This window comes from Alexandromys fortis, unplaced genomic scaffold (genome assembly GCF_014885135.2).
Source record: "Alexandromys fortis isolate MF-2015 unplaced genomic scaffold, M_Fortis_MF-2015_v1.1 scaffold_97, whole genome shotgun sequence".
NCBI classification, from domain to species: domain Eukaryota; kingdom Metazoa; phylum Chordata; class Mammalia; order Rodentia; family Cricetidae; genus Alexandromys; species Alexandromys fortis.
The window spans coordinates 3,675,515-3,695,937 of record NW_026067981.1 but is presented as its reverse complement, the minus strand read 5'-3'; the positions used below and the strand labels follow the sequence as shown (position 1 = coordinate 3,695,937).

Sequence of the window (20,423 nt, the reverse complement as noted above, 5' to 3'; positions counted from 1 at the left end):
CAAGTTAAAGTAATTGTTTGACATGGAATAGCTTTAAGGTGGAAATGTAGATGTTATACATAAAAAGAATGAAATATTCCTCCTAAGACTTGGTGATCTTGAAAACTGTTTCATAATCTTGAAGGCAAGGATGCTGTTACTGTGTGAACTCTGACATAGTTGTCTCACCTGCTGTAGGTTATAACTCGGAATGAACTCATGCTGGAAGAGACTAGAAACACCATTACCGTCCCAGCCTCTTTCATGTTGAGAATGTTGGCGTCGCTGAATCATATACGAGCCGGTAAGAGCTTCTACTCTATCACTAACGTCATTATTGCACTGAAAACAGTCAGCCCTACTTTACAGAAGTTTCCGTGACTTTCTTAAGATCCAAAAATGAAAGCAACAACTTCAGGATTTTTTTCTGTGAACCCTTGCCTTATCCCAATGAATTATTTCCTTATAAACTAAGTTTATTAGAAAATGGTAAAATGAAAACAGAGTCGCTTGAGAGCTCTTTATTAGCTGATCTTCTCAATTACAAAAATTGTACCATAAACCTCCAGACACACTGTACTGCTGGATGGTGATCTAAACACAAATAGAGGGAGGAGGAAGAGTTGTCCAAAGTCACCTGAGGCTACACAGTAAGTTCAAGGCTAGCCTGAAAGATATGAGATCCTGCCTCAGCTAACAAAAAACCAAAAATACAAAGTTATGCTAAATATACTTTAATATAGATTTATTCAAAATCAGTAATGCCCCAAATAAAAACAAATATAGCATGGTAAAAGATAAAAATATATTACTGTATTTTTCAATAACTTTTTAAAGATTCATTTATCTTTATTCTGTGTGTATGGGTTTTACCTGCATGTACATTTATGTACCGTGTGTGCAGTGCCAGAAGAGGGTGTTCTATCCTCTGTAACTGCAGTTACAGACTGTGGTCTTGACCCGAGAGCTGCTGTGTGGGTGCTGGGAACTAAGTCCAGATCAGCTCTTAACTACTGAGCCATCTCAGTAACCCATCAATACTTTAGATGATAAACTGTGGTTCAATGACACAAATCCAAAAGCTACATATATTACAGCCGATATTCAAGAGTAAATTGCATAATCTGTATTCATAACAGTAGAATTATTATCAAGTGTGTACTAGGACAACATTTTTATCAGGCAGGAATGTTTATCACATCTCACTGATTTCATAAATGCATTCATGTTAAGTATTATGCATCATTTGTAGGATACCTATTCTGTATATCAAATATTAACTTTTTTTGAGACAGTCTCTCTGTGTAGGCCTAATTGCCCTGCAGTTTGTTATATAGACCAGGCTGGCCCCAAATTCACAGAAATACACCTGCCTTTGCCTCCTGAGTACTGATATTAAAGGTATACATCACCAAAGCCAGCAGATACTGACCCCCTTTTGTTTTTAATTAAAAGATTTTACTTTAGATTTATTTTACCTTATAGTATGAGTATTTTGCTTGCATGTACATGATCTCTATATGCATGCCTGTTGCCTGGGGAGCTCATAAGGAGGTGCTGGAGAGTCTAGAACTGGAGTTACAGGTGGTTGTGAACCACTAACTATGTGGTGCCACAACAGTGCTCTTAACCTCAGCCACCTCTCCAGTCCCTCAGACATTAACCCTAACCTGCCCAGGCCATCCACCTGATGAATGTTAAAGCCCGAATCTGAAACTACCCTCCTCGTGACTTAGGATTTCATGGACAGCCATGTATTCGTGTCAGTACTCTGACATGCAAGTCCTCGATGATAGACACACCAAACATCGTTTCTCCTCAGCTTTTGTAATACTGTCCCCTTCCGTCTGGTGTTTGGCGTCCTTCTATCGTGGGCTATTTACTTAATCTGACCTTAACATTTTCTTCATTACTTGGAGAATTGTGTCTGTCATGAATGTCCTAAACGCCACTCTTACTGTGGTAAGAATGACTTCTTCTTCTGCCATTGCCTTCTTCCTACACCATGATGTGATACAGCTTATCTTCATAAAATTTACATTCATTTCTCTATGGTAGAGCTCTTTGGTATGGTGCTGTTTGTGAAGCTCTAGGTTCAATCCCCAGCATGGCAGAAACAAAACAAGGATATTAAATACCTTCATTGAACATCCTATCATAAGCCCTGAGGATAGAAAGTAAACAAATAGAACTCTTGCTACCCCGAAGCTTAAAAAGGTCTAGTCTGGGAAGACAAGTTCTCAAGTAGTATAACTGGGGTCATCACGGAGAGGCTCACAAAGGACTTTCATGAAGAAGTTGGAACAGTTTCACAAAAAGGATTATAATTGTACTGCACAGACTCGTGATTACTAATGAATTGTGCAAAATATCATAAGCAAAGGAATAGCAAGTGCAGATGACATAAGGCCAAGAGAGCATGCTGAAATGGCTCACCAAGTTTATAACTGTGTGTGTGTGTGTGTGTGTGTGTGCGTGCGTATGTGCACTTGAATATTGGGCCCAGATAATGCTCTACCTTGAGGGAAGAAGCTGCATTTATTTTAGTCATCATTGTAATCTAGGGTTAGCATAATTTCTAGAACACAGAAGATGCTGAATTTTAAGAAATCTTATAAACAGAATTACACAGACCTCCCACAGGCTACGTGTCCCAAGACAGCTGTGAATGCAGCCCAATGGAAAGTCATAAACTTACTGAAAACAGTATATGAGTTTTTTTTTTTTTGCAAGGAGATTTTGTTTTGTTTCTGCAACTTGATTGCTCTGCTGGAGCATGAACTTTGTGGATGATATCCTATCACAGTGCCAGAGGGTGGACACACCTGTGTGGTCTCCACAGCACCTGACTCCATTATTAAAACTTAGCCTCCAAGGAACCGTGTTGGAAAACCACTGCAAGAAAATGTAATATATCAAGATCTTGTATGTTTTAGAATTACCTGATATTGTATATATGATTTATACCCTCACTCTTCATTTATCTCTTAAGACCAAATTAAAAACTTATATTGGGGCTGGAGAGATGGCTCAGTTAAGAGCACATACTGCTCAACCAGAGGGCTCACATCAGGCAGCTCGCAGCTGACTGTACAGCTCCAGTGGTATCCAATGCCTCTGGCCTCCATAGGCATCTGCATTCATGCACACATAGCCATGAGTGTGTGCATGCATACTTGCAGACAGACACACAACTTAAAAACTTTTATGTAGACAGGTTTTAATGGTGTGTGCCTTTAGTTCTAGCCCTAGAGAGGCACGGCAGGCAGGTGGATCTCTTGAGTTAGAGGCCAAGATGGTCTATATAGCCAATTCCAAGAGAGCCAAGGCTGCATGGTGAGACATAAGACCCTGTCTCAAAACAAACAAATAAACAAAAAAAAACACCTTTCATCTGTATATACTAGTGAGTATATTTTTACATATTTTTTAAATGGTAAACATTTTTCATGGTTTTAAACAAAGACTCTGGTGGTTATTTATAACAGATACTAAAAAGATTTTGAGCTTGAGTGATTCTCATGTCTGTGTTTTCCAGACCGTTTGGAGGGTGACAGATCCGAAGGTTCGGGTCAGGAGAATGAAAATGAGGATGAAGAATAAAGGACTCTGTGCAAGCACTTAGATGTTCTGAAATTTGTATACGACATTTATTATATTTTTTTTTCTTTACAGAACTTTAGTGCAATTTAAGGCTATGGTTTTTTGGAGTTCTTCCCCATTTTTTTGGGATAACCAAACATTGGTTTGGAATGAGTGTGTGCATGAGTTGGGAGAGTGTGTAAAACAAAACAAGCAAAATGTTTTTGAAACTTTTGCCGTGTATGGAGTGCTAGAAAATGCAAAGTGCAATACTTCCCTAACCCTCAGATTGGGAGCTTGGATCAGTGTTGAAAAGTCATTTTCATTGTTGTGAAAACGTTGGTTCAAATAAATTTCTACACTTGCCATTTGCATGTTTGTTGCTTTCTAATTAAAGAAGTTGGTTGTTTTAAGATCCTAAATTTGACTTTTTATTTAATTCTTTGCTACTCTGACCCATATTTTCCAGTCATTTATCTAACAAAAGAGGACTTGTTCTGTTCTCTGCATTCAGAAACCTTTTCCCTCTTGACCTCTGTGTGTGTGATCAGATCACGTAAAGGGCCTTCCCATTTCTCTTCGCAAGGCGCTTTTCTGCACCTTGCACTACTGTCTCACGATTTGTGGTACCTCATCTGAATCGTCACTGAGCCTTAGGGATGGTTCGCACTAACACAAGCTGAAGGTGCTGTAATTCTGGTCCACTTCTCTGTCCATGTTCCTGATTTCACCACAGTTAGCTGACTGTAGCATCCACATCCACTCCATGCCCAGGCCTGCATGTATCGTAGTATTTGCCCTGATCTGTTCCACAGATATAACCTTTTCCATCTCCTGTCTGCTTGTGTTTCCATCCATCTGATTACATACACACATCTCTCTAATCCATTTACAAAAATTGTGTATTTATATTCTTTCTAATCGTCATCTACACAAGCATCCTTTGAAGCTCATATTAAAAGCCTCCTCCAGAAAGTAGGCCTGTCAGATAGGAGAGAGGCAGTTGGTACCTTATAGATAAAAATACTTTGGCCTGCAGAGTGGTGTACTTGTCATTTAGTGAGACAAAAGGACTACTTCGAAAGCAAAAGTCCCCCGGCCCACATCTGGTAGTGGCTTTCAGACCCTGCACAGCTGCCTGACAGATGGAAGGCCAGAGCCGGCGCAGATCTTTTATGGCCTGCCATAGGCATCTCCAGCATGGGGCCCTCTGTCGGTATTTGCTATACCAGCTGCTTTTGTTGAAAGCAGTTCACTTTTAGTTAATCAGCAAGTAGCTTAACTGTTCCTGTCACCTTCAGCAACCTAAGTATCCTGCCAGAAGACCCGACTGAACCAGCTACTGAGAATAAGACATAACCTGTCTCTAGCTGGGCCCTGAGCATGCTCAAAGGTATAGCAGCATAGAGCCGTCTGTGTGGGAAACAGACCTTCTCCCCACAAGAATACCTGCTGCTGCCAGAAGGTAGTTAGCTTTGCCATGGAAGAAAGTAAATGCTACATAAAACCAGTAGCATGGATTTGCTGGAGGACAGAGTGCTGGTCAAAGGGTAGCTGGTAGGAAAAGGTTAGAACAAAAGCAGATGGCAGATGTCTACAGTGGCGCAGTATGCCGTGGGGGTACAGCATCTGTGTGTGTTCTCTTCATTTTCCTGTGAACTTGAAGCTGTTCTATCAATACCAGCAAAGCAATTATGTAAACAACTGGTGTTCATTCTTAGGAACAGATCAGCTAACAAGGAATAGGCCAATTAGACAAGCAGTTAAGGGTATAGCAAAGACAGAATTAAGTCCTGGCCACTTCCAAGAGTCAGTGGAGGAGAGGCAGAAAGTTAGGAGACTGGCCCCAGGGTTCACATACACATTCCAAATAAAAGCTGGTGTCAGTCTGAACAGGTGAGGGAAGAGGAAACGATGAACCTTGTGTAAAGGAAGACTGAATAGGTAGGTAGGTAGATAGATTAGATAGATAGATAGATAGATAGATAGATAGATAGATAGATAGATAGATAGATAGATAGATAGATAGATAGATAGATGAAAAATACTAGTTCATTAAACAGGCTTAAAAGCTGGTAGTAGTGGCTCACGCCTTTAATCCTAGTACTTGGGAGGCAGAAGCAGGACGATCTCTGAGTTTCAGGCCAGCCAGGACTACACTAAGAAAGAAAAATCAGGTTTAGAGGTCTTGAATATGGTAAGCAACAGTCATGCAACCTAATACTCGTTGAGTTTAACCACCTTGGGGAATTAAAATGTATTAATGGATCTATCCAAGTGACTTTAATATGGGGATCCTCACTCCTAATTCTGCAGTAAGTTCCCTCTTGCTGCTCAGTCCTTTTAGCCCATGGAGAGTTGAGATAGGAATAGGGCTGTGGGGAGTGGGGGAAGGACAGGCACCCAAAAATGTCCATAGACCACAAATTCAAGTGCAAACTGACAATTTACACATTCCAGAAACATTTAATCAGGTAAACAAAACTTGTCTAAATACACTTTTACTTAGCCATAAATACTGATTTATATATAATAACCCTAGACAATTTTATCTTCAAGAACATCATCCAAAACTTCAAGTTAAATGTATTTCAGGGTTAGCTTGGGTTTATATTTCTGAAGTTTGGTTTTTAACCACTTCTTCCAGGTATGCATCATCAGAACAGCACACAGGACTCTACTTGAGCATGGCTATCCCATGGACATCCATTTCCAGGCACGAAGGCTTTCTGGCACACTTGGCATGGTCTTGTCACCCAAGTCCCCTGAAACTGTCCTTTCCTCTGGGAGGAGCTGGCTCATCTGTGATCTCTGGCATTTCAAACAGTGGTAGATTGTGTGCCAAAATTACACTGACCAAAGTTGTGCTTGTGGTAACCTTGTGCAGACTGGTGTATGTGCTTTGAAGTCTTTCAACAGAGGATCACCTGGCCTTGGGCCTTCAAGGCCATGTTTTACATCACTGAAACTCCTTGGTTCTTCCTCCCTGTCTAAGAAAGCCAGCTGACCTACTCTGCTAAGGATGATTTTTAACCCACCTGTGCCTCCTTCTCCTTGGGCTACAAAGGCTTGTTCCTTCTCAGCCTCATGACCAAGACCTAGGGATTTGGCTGTGCCTCTGCTTTACCTCATTTTGAGACACAGCATTCCTATGGCCTTCCTGAATTCTCATCTCCTCTGTCCCCAACCCACAAGAACAGTATCTCCTGTCCCTCCTTGTAGTCATTTATGGCTGGTCACATCCATGTTCTTGTGGTCCTCAGGCTTCCTCAGGTTCTGTACACTCCAGGGAGTGGCATGGACACCCATACCTCCTCTGCCTCTTTCATCAGTCTTGGAAGACAAGAGCTCTGGGAGCTGGGAGCCAGACACTGTCACTGCTGGACTGACTGGTCCTCTGCACCTGAAGGCATTGGGGTGAGGTGAAGGAAAGCCTTTCTGGGTATAGGGAGGGTCAAAGTTGAATTGACATAGATTCTATATATCATATTTAATTTGGGGTACTGAAGAAATACTTCTTTTTCATGTGAGCAGGTCGTTAACGTGGCAGGAAGGCTTAACTAGAAAAGCTCATTTTTGTTCCTACCCAGCCTTTCCGGCCTCCTGTCTACCATAGCCTTCCTCCGCCATCACTCCTTCACCCTCATCACGTCCTTTTATACAAATAGCAAGTAATCCCCCCCAGGGCAGCAACCCTCAGCACAGGTGATTATCCTGAACTGGATAACATCTCTTTTGAAGGTTCTCACGTATTAAAGATCCCTGTAAAACAGGGAGGATTCTACCCCATCAGTTACCCCAAACAGCAAGACCGGTGGCTCAGGTCTGCCTGCACTTACATGCTGTTGTGGGATACACTAGGAGCCTTTCTGTAGTCCGCCAAGCACCTTACGCATCCTTGGAGTCTGTGTCCCTCTATACAGACAGGTTGCAAAACTTCACTTTACAGATGCTGGAATATTGATTGAGTAATATGCCCCAAGCACCTAGCAAGAAAGTGGCAACATGAGGTCTTAACTCATAGCCATGCCACACCACACTGGCACCATCTCTACTGTGTCCCAACTGCCCGAAGCAAAAAAAAAAAAAAAAAAAGATGGAGCGTTTGAGGTTTTCAATTAGTGCCTAGCATAAAACAGGCTCTTAGGTGTCTTCAGTGAGGCACACACATGCCTGTTCTTGGCCTCCTCCTGTTCAGCCACAGCATCATCACTGTTCCTTCCAGACACAGAAACAGACAAAAAGAGGCCGAACATGTTTCATGAGGTCATCTTAGGGTCCACTGAGAAATGTCTCTCTAATCTGCACATCTAAGGAGCACATATTCCTCTTGGAATAGCACTCGTAATAGTTCTAGCTCAACAGACTTGTATGCTCTCTCCGTATCTGCATTCGTTTCCTGCTCCTGTCTAGACCCAATCTACAGGGCTTTATTGCAGATACTAGGTTGTCTTGGTGGTGATGGTTTTATTCTTGGCTGAGAGATGAAATCAGTTACACAAATGAGACTCTAAGAACATTAGCACCAATGGGCCACTGTCTTTACCGTCCTCCGCCCTGCCTGTCCAGGAGTAGTGGTTTGTTTAAGATCACACAGCTCTGTGCAGGAAGTTCCTGTGAGCTCCAACAGGGGTCACACGCGGGGATCTATTGTCAAGGTCAGGGATTTGCAGGGGAGGCAGGGCTCAGAGGAGCAAGGCGACAGGTTTATTTTTTGCTCGCCACCGCCGTGCTGCTGCCATCTAGTGTCTAAGATTTTGAACTCCAGTTTGGGGTATCTGGCCAGGGTAAAAACCAGATGCTGAGCTGTGTACAGCGCCTCCTCGGATGCAATAGGCCCCATAGCTGGCATCTGGAACACAGCACAGGAACCAAGTCAAGGGGAAAATCTTCGTAAAGCAGCGGCAGAGATGGGCCATGGCCCTACAGTGATCCTGTCAGAATCAGGACTGAGGTATTTAAGTAAACAAGTAGCCAAATAGCTCACCTGCCCATGCCCATGAGTCCCCTGGGAAAGGCCTGCCACTGCACAGAAGTTTGCAGCTAACACGGCTGCGTTTGGTTGGGATGGTGAACTTCTACACAAAGGCAGGTGTTCTCCACAGAGGACGGAAGAGAATGTGTGGAACCATCTCTCCCTCTCTCCCCAGCTCGCTTCTCTCTAGCTCAGTTGGGCAAACCAGAAACCCTGAATATGCGAAACCGTAGCTCTGACTCCTACACATCCTAGACTCAATGGAAATGGTCGCCTGCTCGACTGGCCCAGCCCTAAGATCCTAGTTGGAATACTCAGACCCTCTGGAGCCACAGTTCTGCCATGACGTCCTGATGCTCTGCATCCACAGAAGCAGCCCCTCCTCTCTGAAGTGGTTAACACTGGTGTTACTGCCCCAAGCTTGGTGAGGTGCTTTACAGCCTGCAGTGTTGGGGAGATGGGTAGGCCTCGCTCCATTAAAAGGCATGGGTTTCCATTTAAAAATAGTAAAACTTCCGTTTTCTAGGTCGGTTTGGATGATCTCTTCTTGTATGCCAGTGAATCGGGGGTCAGCCAGTAGGACTCAGAGGCCTCAGCATCCTTCCCATAAAGCCTGGCCCAGGGCAATCAAGAAAGAGCTCTCCACCCTTTGAGTCTTAAGGCAATCTATTGCACTAACAGGCAACCCATACCTAGAGGGCAAGGCCTCTGCCATCTTCTGCTTCTATGTATACTGATTAATTAGGGATGTGGTCTCCCCAGACACCGGACAAGTACTAGAACAAGAGAACAGAATAGAAATGCTGCCAGGAGCGAGAGCAATGCCTGTCCTCTACCCCCTGCCTCTCCACCCCAGATCCTGCCAATCCCCTGCACAGCTGTCCTGGAGTAGGTAGTGTTGACAAAATCATCCACACAAAGGCAAACGCCAAGCCTCATGAAATGTCTTCGGGGGCTGCAGACCAGGAACGATAGGAAAAAGATACTGCCACACCATGAGCCAGGCAGCCCACGGAAAACACTTGAAAAGTAATTCACTCTGGAGTGTTTGCCTGTTGACAGATATGGAAAGGTCTTGGGTTCTCTTCCTTTGTTTTGTGAAATGGAGATAGATCCCTGATCTTAGCTCATCTCAGCACCCAGGCTTAAGAGAAGCAGAGAAGGCTGTCTTCCCGATGACCACAGCAAGCGCTCAAAGCCCAAACTTCAAGTTCCAGCTCAAGGAGAAAGGGTTGGGGATCCAAGCCACGGAATCCCACCTCCTCCTCCCCCCACCGTGGCCTCAGCTGCAGCACCTTCTCCAGACCCGTGTCTCAGTAGTCGGCATTTAGGACTGCCCTAAACAGCCAATCGGTGCAAAGATACAAGGCTAGAGTGTGCGTGTAGCTTTGTGTGTGTTCGTTGCGGACAACCTCAAAAGTCTACAAATGCTGGTTCAACCACTGGTCATGTTCAGTTTGTTCCCATCTCTTAAATTACAAATTGAGAAGACATCAAAGATCAGAGCTGGAAATTATCTTGGAGATTACTTGTTCCAGCTCCTTCCTCCCCTCTCCCATGTCTGCAAATGGCCCAGTGCAGGACAGGATGTTCCAGATGATATACAGACAAAGACCAAGCTCGGCCAGGAACCCAGGCTGTGAACTCAACCCCGGCTTCTACCTTGTGCCCGCCCCAAAGATGCAGTGACAGTCACAATTGCTCCTGGGAATTGAGGCCAACATGTTGTCAAGCATCTCCCACATCTCCTGTGTGAGAAATTTTCCCCCCAGATTCTTCCCCGCTGTACGTGACATCACAGCCCGGGTGTTAGTGGTGTGCCCTATCGCCTGGGTTTTTAATTTGGGAAATGAAATGCCTGGTACTCACCCTTGCCTTTTATAGTGGTTTCTCCCTTCTTTTCAAATACTAAAACATCTGCCAACAAAGAGGTGGGTGGGGTGGCCCCATCTTGGGTGGTCTGTGGGCTGCTCCTACAGGCCAGCAGCAGGTGCCGCCAAAGACCAAATCCTATTTAGGGTGGAAGATCTAGGGTGTCTGTGTAAGGTGCTCTACTCCTGGGTGTCTCTCTGGACTGTTTGTATTTAGTCTAGTATATGTGGCCCCATGCTGCCTGCATCAACCACAGAGAACGGCAGATGGTCTTGTGTGCCGTGAGGCGCGCTGAGTAGGGACTACCTCTGAGACCATGAGCAGTTAGACCAGCAGGATACTGGTGAAGACAAGAGCCACATGGGGGCTTCCCTTTAAACCCATCGCCTCCAGTCCTCCCAAAACTGCAGCCACATCTCCGTTTCTTTCCAACGTGCTTTGGAAGCCTCGTTCCAGCCCAGGGACCCTGATCCCTGATGCAGCCCACAAGTGTCTTCACAGCAGACACTGAGGAAGGGTTTTCAGTCCTCCTGGCTGCGCACCCAATGTTTCCTTCCCGGCGTCTGGCCCTCTGTGAGGGGTGACGTCTTCCAGGGCCTTGGCACAGGCACCAGTACCAGTAGCCCCCTCTGCGGCCTTCATCTCTGTTCTGCAGCTAAGATGTCCCCTTCCTCAATGCTCTGCAGTTGTAGCCTCTGATTCAAAAGAGTCCTGCTGCCTCGACGCCCCCCAAAGCTAGCCCCTGGGACAGTCCGTGCTGTGAACAAGACCCCTGGCAAAGCCTCCTCCCCAAATAAGTTGATTTTGGCCTCGGCTTCAATGGCTTTAGCCAAGCTGGCTGCATAACTGTCCAAGGATTTGTGGACTTCAGCCTTCACATGGAGAATAGAGTTCTTGGCAGCCTCTGTGGGAGAAGACAGAAAGGGGGTTAGCCCAGGAGCCAGGACCCATGACTAACCCAGGAATATGGCCTCTGCTGGCTCACTGCCCCAGGGAGAGGAGTGGAGATAACATGTATGGATACTGACATCAGATTCCCCAGGGTAAAATTCTGGACTTCCCAATTTACTCCCTGAGAAATGCCAGGGTTATTTTCTGATTTAGTTTCCTCATCTATAAAGAGAAGAAATCTCTTTCTTCACATGGTTACTATGACAAGTGAATGAGTGAATTCTTCCTAAAGCGTTTTATTTTATGTCTCCAAAAGAATTCTCTTCCCGCACCTCCCTGGAACAGCCTAGCAAGTAGCTGTGAACTTAGAAATGTCGCGTCTCCTCCTCGCCATTTCACTCGGAGCTGCCCTAAGGGTGGAAAGCCTCGGGTCTGGAAGTGATAGCAACAATTCTATCATCCTATGAGGGGTTAGGGACACCCCCCCCCACATAGACACACACACACACACACACACACATACACACACACACATACACACACACATACACACACATACACACACACACGTACACACACACATACACACACACATACACACACACATACACACACATACACACACACACACACACGTACACACACCTGCACTGAATAGAAAGAGGAATGGAGGTGGCTTTTAATTCCTAAACCAGAGCAAAACTATCACGGACCTCACTGCCTAGGCTCTCAGGGTATTTGGGGGACCCTCTCCTCCCTTTACATTTTCTGGAGAACACTCTACAGGAGGGAAGGAAGTGAACAGACTTTAGCATCCCTGTCTGGCTCCCTACACAGCAGAGGAGGAGGTGTCGTTCCCTCCTAGCACCAGACCAGCAGAGGGCGCTTTGAGACCTACCCACCCCAGGACACAGAGGGCAAGGCTTGGCTCCCGTGTGAGGTCTGGGGAGCAGTTAAACTCAAACCTGCAGAGAGGTAATGAGAGCTGGCAAGGCTCTGGCTAGCTCTGTGAGTGAATCTACTTGGTCAGAGGAGATGCTTCGGTTGGTATATTCCCCTCTGAGCTCCTCTCCCGTCCACCACCTCTCCCCTCAGTTTGGATGGGAATGGGACAGGGTACAAGGAGACCAATAGTGGGTCCATATTTATTTTCATACTCAGCACTTACACCTTAAAACTCTGGGCTTCAGCAGACTTGGGCTCGGTTATGCCAATAGTAGTCTCACTCAGTGAGATTCTTACACCCGAATAGCCTGAGTGGCTCTTCTGTCATCTGTCTGCCTGGCATGTCTGCGTGGGAAACTAACCCCAACCCAAAGCAGCACGGATGCTGGGCGTTAGAGCAGGAAAGCCCATGCTTGGCGTTAGAGCAGGAATGCCCCTGGGTGTTAGTGCAGGAAAGCCCATGCTGGATGTTAGAGCAGGAAAGCCCATGCTGGGTTGTAAGAGCAGGAATGCCCATGCTGGGTGTTAGTGCAGGAATGCCCATGCTGGGCGTTAGAGCAGGAAAGCCCATGCTGGGCGTTAGAGCAGGAATGCCCATGCTGGGTTGTAAGAGCAGGAATGCCCATGCTGGATGTTAGAGCAGGAAAGCCCATGCTGGACGTTAGAGCAGAAAAGCCCATGCTGGGTTGTAAGAGCAGAAATGCCCATGCTGGGTGTTAGTGCAGGAATGCCCATGCTGGGTGCTAGTGCAGGAATGCCCATGCTGGGTATTACCACAGGAAAGCCCAGTGAGCAGACTTGTGTCCTCACAGGCTTCAGGTCTGCTCATCAGGATGGCAGCTTGGCCTCCACTCCCTGATCATATTTCCAAAGTCTCCGGAGCTCTCTTGCTCTCTCCTCATATCTCCGTGTGTGTGTGTGTGTGTGTGTGTGTGTGTGTGTGTGTGTGTGTGTGTAAGAGAAAGAGAGCATGTGTGTATGTATATGTGAGTGTGAGTGTATGTATGTGTGTATGTGCATGCATGTGTGCATGTATGTGTGTGTTCGTGCATGTGTGTATGTGTGTGTTCGTGCATGTGTGTATGTGTGTACACATGTGTGTATGTATGTGTGTATGTGCATGCATGTGCATGTGTCTATAGCTGCATTTGTCCCACCTTAGATGCTGATCGCTCTGAGTCAGATGTCTCAGAATTCAAGACTCAGTGGCACCAGTATAGTTGTTGTCATCAGGAAGGAGGCAGAGGTGACAAAGCCTTGGCACATTCTGCGGGAAGGGTGTGGCTAAAATCCCCTCCTCGCCCACGTGTTTTACTGAAGCAGCCCCACAAACCAACCTTTGATCTGTTCTACTTCGTCCTCAAATGTCACGGAGCTCCTTCTCTTGGGTGGGCAGGTGCAGTGGGGGGCAGGGTTGTCGTCAGACGCATGGTCTTCCAGCAACATCACATCCGTCCCTACGGCGAAGGGCAGATCATGCACAAGTAGTTCCAGACACCAAGGCCTCGTCCTCCCACAGCCCAGTGCCTCGTGACCCTGGCTGCCAGCCTTCAGTCCCACAGGCAGGTTCAGATGACTGTCCCGAAGCAGATGTCATCCATCCCAGGAGTTTACAGACAGTGACGGGGCTGCCACACCACCAGCTGACCAGGTAAATCTAACCTACTGTCAAGGAAGGAAGGAAGGCAGGAAGGAAAGAGGGAGGGAGGGAGGGAGGGAGGGAGGGAGGGAGGGAGGGAGGGAGGAGGGAGGGAGGGAGGGAGGGAGGGAGGGAGGGAGGGAGGAAGGAAGTCTCTCTCTTACTCCCCAGGCTGTCTCCCCACCCTCTGGCAGAAGTCATTCACTCCCTGAGCCTACCTGGTTCTGACTGCACAAACAGCTATCTCTCCACAGCCCAAGCTTTTTTCAAAAGCTCCCAGTGGAGGCTGAGGAGAGGGCTCAGCTCTTGAGGTTTACAACCAAAAAGACAAAAGCTCCCAGGGGTGCAGAGAGAGAAGAGCTTGGAGTTGCTCCTTCTGTGGGGACTCAAAACCTCTCCCTCTGTGGCCCAGAGCATTGACGAGCACCAGCCTCCGATGCGGCCAAGTTGTCAGTTCTCCAACAGAAATCTGTGAACTAAGTGGATGAAGAGACGCTTCCAGCCTCTGACCATATTGTTCCCAGCCAGGGCCACTCAACAAACGTGCAGGGAGAGGAAGACGGTCAAGAGCCTGGGGGGATAGCCTCCAGGGTCTGGCCAGTCACGTAAGGTAGTGTCAAAGCAAAGAATCAAAGATTCTTCAAATTTTACTTTTTTTTTTTTTAAATGATGGTTTTTCAAGACAGGGTTTCTCTGTGTAACAGCTCTTCTTGCCCTGGAACTCACCCTGTAGACCAGGCTGGCCTCGAACTCACAAAGATCTGCCTGCCTCTGCCTCCTGAGTGCTGGGATTGAAGGCGTGCACCACCATGGCTTGTTTAAATTTTAACTTTCCGAAGGCACTCCTGTATTTTTAACCTCACCATCACACCACAGGGTAGGGAGAGAAGGAACGGGAGAGACCCATTCAGTAGAAGCGAGAACAGAGGCGCAGCTGGCACCCTTTGGGCAAGGGCGAGCCTGCAGGCAGTAATTGACAGAGCAAATTAACACCGAGTGGGGGGTTTCCAGGGTAAGAATGGTACCTGAATCCTGGGAGTAGCTGAAGCCAGTGTCACCGGTGCTGCTGCTGTGCCCCAGGGACTGTCCGCCTGCCATGAGAGCCGTGAGGTGTGGGGACAGGCCCAAGTCTGAAAGGCAAAGTTGGCATCGATGGAATAAGCGCAGGCTGCTCAGGTGGGTATCTGTTTTATCCTGGGCAACGGACTCTCCAGTTTCCGGCTCCCAGAGGACCTGGCTGCCAGCTTCGTTCTGGACGCTTACAAAATCTCACTCCCGACCCACTGGAAGACAGCCACACCCAGCTGCTTCCCCGGATTCTGACCCTGGTTCCTTTCCCACTCTGTAGAGACTCACTGAGCTCCCCAGGGGGAACCTTCTTGCCCACGTCAGCCTCCACGACAGACAGAGGGGAAAGCGAAGGTGAGCGGTCATGTGAGGAAGCCTTCCAGGCACGCACACGAGAAATGTAACCCCCAGGACTTCCATTTGAATAGTTAAAAACTCTTCCCCGAGGTGGAGTCTGTGGAGAAGCAGCAAAGCAGAAGGATGAAGACAGAAGGAAGGAGCGACCTGGGAAGGAGAACCGAGTGTCTCCAGACAAAGGAACTGAGGTGGGTGAAGAGGCCTGGAAACAGTCTCGTCCTCATGTAGAGCCGCTAAGGCTTGGGAACTGCAGGCCCAGGAGACTGCCCGACAGACCGTGGACTCCACAGACAGTCTCTGTAGGAAGCAGCTGGACCCCGCTGGGGCTCTTCCCAGCCTCAGAACCCCATCCCGCGTCAGCAGAACAGAGAGAACAAACCAGGAGCGGTGCCCAGGAGCGGTGGCACTGAGACATCAGGGGCAAAGGGACCAGTAAGACTGAGGAAGCCATGAGAGCCTATGAGAGAACGCTCCCCAGCAAAATGGACCAGAAAAGACAAGTGCGCGCGGAGAGCAGGGAGCCAGGGAGATGGCCCCGAAGGAGCGCCCTACAACCAGGAAGCCTCCTGAGCCTACCTCACCAGAGGCTTCCTAGTGTCTTCCTTCCAAAGTGGAAGGGATGGCAGGGACCACCACACAGTCAAGGACAGTCCCTAGCACAACAGACATGTGAGAAACAGAGAGAAAAGAGAGAGACGTAGACCTGATGGGAGATGACAGAGACCTTTAAAAGAACTGGGCACCCACGGAGACAGCTGATCCGAGCTAGTGGGAGCTCGTGGACTCTGGACTGACAGTTTGGGGACCTATATGGGACCCCTGCATGTGAGTGACAGTTGTGTGGCTTGGTCTGTTTGTGGGACCCTCAGCAGTGGGACCAGAATTTATCTCTGGAGCATGAGCTGGCTTTTTGGAGCCCATTCCCTATGGTGGATGCCTTGCTCAGCCTTGATGCAGGGGGGGAGAGACTTGGTCCTGCCTAGACTCGATATGCCCTATGGGAGGCCTTACCCTCTCTGAGGGGGTGGATGGAGGTGAGGATGGGAGGGAGTGGGCAGGAGGAGGGAAGGGAGGGGGAACTGTGGTTAATATGTAAAATGAATAAAGAATTTTAAAAAATAATTGGGTACCTAGTAAAGTTCAAAAAAATCTATTAAGAAGAGCTGGCAACTACTAAAAAATATGAAGATAAAAATCTCTCAGAAATTACAAACAGGACTAATAGATTTAATGGTCAGTATGGTAGACTGTGCTCCCTAAAAGTTCCTCTGCTGGGAACTTAATCCCTAAACCAACAGTGTTGAAAGGTGAGGCCCAATGAATGGACAAGTTGCTCTTACCATAGAAGGGGGTCAGTCACCTCAAGAACGGCCACGGGGCTGCCTTGGTGGCCTAGAGGTTAACGGCACTTGCTACTCTTGCAGAAAATCTAGGTTCGGTTCCCAGCACATACATCGTGGCTCAGAACCTTCTGTAAGCCCACTGCCAAGGGATCCGAAGCCCTCATCTAGCTTCTGACGTATCAGGCGGGCACGTGATACAGAGAAAACACTCATATTCACAAAACGAAAACAAATAAATAAAAACGTGGCGGGGGTGGTCTTGGTTTAATAGTGAGTTTGGCCCCTCCTGTGCGCTGGTCTTGCCCTTGTGCTTCCTGGGGCAGCTCTCTCCTGTCCTGGATAGGATATCCTATACTCTTCCCTTTCTTCCCGAGAGTCACGGAGGGGTTGGCGAGGCTGAGGAGGTGTGCAGGGGCAGCCACCTTCTCCCAGAACCTTTCCACGCACACAGCTGTTTTACTCAGGGTTAGTTACAGGGCTGAAATCAAAGAAGACCCCCATGTCTCCCTGGGACCTGCTTTTCCCCTCTGCCATATGGGCCTCTCGACACGGCTATGCTCAACAGAAGGCCTGTTGCGAGGAGTGGAGCCCTTCAGGGCCATCTCCTGCCCACTGGGATGGTGGCAGCCACAGTGTGTTTGGACCTCATCTCTGAGGCTGTGGCAAAAGCCAGGAACGCGTGTGTTGGTCTCCTCTAGTGAGAGGGATGGTTTGAGCCAGACCACTGTGGCTCTGCGGCGAAGCATTCCCCTCCGAAGAGTAGACAAGTTACCCTGAGATTCCATGGGACACCACCATATCCCATGGGAACGGGCCACATCTAACCCTTAGGCCAGGCCCAGGGACCAGGTTTGCTCCCCGAGAACCAGAGATAAAAGAAGCCTGTGCCTAACAGACACTGAAGGGCAGGGCAGGGTTCCGAGGTGCAGCAGGAATTTATTTAACTAACTGGACGACATTTAGAAAAGGGAAGGAGGAAAACTCAAAGGCCTCGGTGGTACTTACCCCACCCCCCCCAGCCCCCACCCCCCATCCAGGCCCACCCCCCCCCACCGCCACCCCAGACCTTCCAAGAAGGCTGTGATACATGCTGTCTTCTGAGTGAATGACAGATGGAACCGCCTTTCCAGAAGATAACTAGACAGCTCTGCCCTCCGTCACCAGGTGTCTTCATATTTGGGGCACAGGGGCTGTCCTTGGGCCTCAGGGCTGGGCTAAGCAAAAGAGCTGTCTAGTTCTTCTCGCCCTTTCTCCTACAGCCTTTGCTCTCCTCCGCCTGCCAGGAGCCCCCATCAGTTTTTATCAGTTTAGCATCCAACTGAAAGTTAGGGCTCAGCTCACCTTCCACACGAGGAAACAACCTCCACTCCATGGCTGCCCTACCCACCTCGAGGTAGCACTCCGGACAGCTTCCAGTGCCCTAGAGATCTCTACTCCCAGAGAACCCAACCAGTCACCGTGGGAATCTGCTAGTGAGACCTCAGAAGCAAAAGGGCTTGGTGGCTCGGTGACAGCCAGTATGCCAGTGATTACGGGTGAACACCTTCTGTCATGCACGAGGGACATTCCAGGCATGTGTAGAATTCTGCTTCTGCATGACTTATCAGGACCACCGATAATTCCAGTTAATGACTTCTTAGGTGGCAGCTTTTCATGTACTGTACGAATGTACCACAAAACATGGCAGGGGCTCCATCTGACCAGCCATCTACTGTTCCCCTTGGGAATACCAGGGCTCCTGCCTTCCCCAAGAATGGAGAGCAAGCTTGAAAGTCGATTAAGGGCAAGGGAGGTAATCCAGGTTCAGGACTCAGCTGCATTTCGAAGCCCTGGGTGTAGAGGGCAATGGTAAGGTCCGAAAAGCCTGGCTGAGCAGAGGGCTCTGCATGGAGGCTCAGGAGTGCCCCTCCTGATCTGGAAGACAGTGGGTACTGCTGGCAAGAACAGCCAGAGAGTGTGTACTTGGAATAGATCTGTATTCTGTCTTTCCCCAGTCCCTACATTATTAATATGGCTAACTGACCTCCTACAGCCAGACTCTACGAGAGGAGCAAGAGCCACTGCCCACTCCCAGGCCTGGAGAAGCCAAGGATTAAGGACCTATCAACCACAAGGCTGCTTTTCCCTGAATGAGCCTCAGACCGCCAATGGCTTTGGGTCTGCCAACCCAACCACAGCTGGTGTTTTCGATGGCTGCCACAGCTTGGTAGTCCTTTCCAGGCCAGTCAGAAACAATTCACACAGTAAATCTTGGCCAAGAAACGGATGCTCCTTTCTGTTCTGTCTACTCTTGCCTCTGCCCTTCTCTGTCCTCATTTTTTTCCTTCGTTATTCTTAGCTCCGATGGAATAGAAAACATCTATTAGCTTCTGCCAAGAAGACAAGTTATTATAAACTCTGAGCCAATAAAGTCACCAATAAAATGCAGTCAAGCACTGAATGTACCTTCTGGCTCGAGTCACACTTGGGAACATGAGTTTGTAAATGACAAGGGGAGGGCACTTCCGACTAATAAATGGAGATCGTTTTCCTTCCTATGGTCAAAAGAAAAATCACCAGATGTCCCCTGTCCAGAAATAGCTCTCCACTAGTTCACAAGGTAGATCAGTCAACAGTGTGGCACTGGCACACGGGCAGGGCATCTCGTCATCTCTGGCCCTGAGTGTTCACAGGCAACAGAAGCCGTGTCTTCTGCCCTGTTAAGGGTGAAGGTGGAGGATCTCCATTTCCGGAAGAGGAGAGACTAAGTAGGTCTTAGTTATCTGGCAAGAAGTGAGAGCTACGGGCTGAAGGAGGTGTGTTGGGATAATCTTTTTGTATATTGTGTGAAGATGCATCACTGTTCTTCCTCACCTGCCTAGGGGACCTTCTGATTGGTTTAATAAAGAGCTGAATGGCCAACAGCTAGGCAGGAAAGGATAGGCAGGACTTCCAGAGAGAGAGAGGAACTCAGGGAAAGAATCTGAGGAAGGAGATTTGCCACCAAGACTCGGAGGAACGAGGGCATACGGTATTGAGAGGGTAGTAAGCCATGTGGCAGAATGTAGATTCATATAAACAGGTTAATTTAAGTTTTAAGAGGTAGGCGGGGACAAGTCTAAGATAAGGCCAAGCTTTCATAATTAATAAGAAGTCTCAGTGTCATTATTCGGGAGCGGATGGTTCAAAGCAAGCTGGGTTATAAAGGTGCTCTTGGAATCTCCTTCCAATAGCTCCCTTAGCTCATTGCGGCTCTAAAATCCCAACTACCTTCACTTCAGGACAACATAACCACACCACAGTGAGCAAGATATACCAGTGTAAGTTAGAATCAGTGGGTGGGAGACCGAGGGGACCTAGGATATCCCAGTCTCAAGTCCTCTCCGCTAGCATCTGTGCTGATTACAACAGAGACAGCCCTGAGTGGAAAAGGCTGACAGCCCACACCTGAACAAGGGGCCAGGGTAACTCAATAACAATAAGATACGATGACATATGTGCTCCTAACCTGATGCGGGAACAGGATCCCACCACTCCGGCAGCATTCTTGCCCAAAATGTGCATCATTCCAAGCCCCAGCGTGCTTACTCGGCAGGACTCTACAAAAGACCTGACGAACCCTCCACAGAAGGGTTCAGGTAGGGCTGAGGTATAACGTGTGGGGCTCTAGGGCTGATCTTGTACTGCAGTTATGTACGTTAACAACATGATGGGAAGCTCCTTATACTATTTTTCCAACTCTTCTAAACCTAAAATTTTATATATACACACATATATATGTATATGTGTGTAT

The 20,423-nt window shown here is 47.8% G+C and overlaps 2 protein-coding genes and 1 long non-coding RNA gene across 6 annotated transcripts in view; 2 read left to right on the top strand and 1 right to left on the bottom strand.

Moving 5' to 3' along the window:
- Dcaf6 (DDB1 and CUL4 associated factor 6) overlaps nt 1-6,344 on the top strand; it is a 114,278-nt gene extending 107,934 nt beyond the window's left edge. For 2 of the 3 annotated variants that reach the window (XM_050158427.1, XM_050158424.1), the window contains 2 exons: nt 178-283; nt 3,518-3,927. In XM_050158427.1, the coding sequence (XP_050014384.1) occupies nt 178-283; nt 3,518-3,582 (171 nt within the window). In that variant the 3' untranslated portion in view covers nt 3,583-3,927. Of the gene's footprint in view, nt 1-177; nt 284-3,517; nt 3,928-6,208 lie in introns of those variants that run through there. The other variant, XM_050158426.1, reaches the window with a different exon arrangement.
- Nucleotides 6,345-11,029: 4,685 nt separating this feature from the next.
- Gpr161 (G protein-coupled receptor 161) overlaps nt 11,030-20,423 on the bottom strand; it is a 39,576-nt gene continuing 30,182 nt past the window's right edge. For both annotated transcript variants that reach the window (XM_050158429.1, XM_050158428.1), the window contains exons 4-6: nt 14,909-15,013; nt 13,582-13,701; nt 11,030-11,312 (exon numbers count right to left, since the gene is read on the bottom strand). In XM_050158429.1, coding sequence (XP_050014386.1) covers nt 11,047-11,312; nt 13,582-13,701; nt 14,909-15,013 — 491 coding nt within the window. In that variant the 3' untranslated portion in view covers nt 11,030-11,046. The remainder of the gene's footprint in view (nt 11,313-13,581; nt 13,702-14,908; nt 15,014-20,423) is intronic.
- Nucleotides 13,710-16,353, top strand: LOC126511347 (uncharacterized). The gene is made up of 3 exons (XR_007594668.1): nt 13,710-13,895; nt 14,895-15,059; nt 15,232-16,353. It is a non-coding gene; the product is annotated as an uncharacterized lncRNA (long non-coding RNA).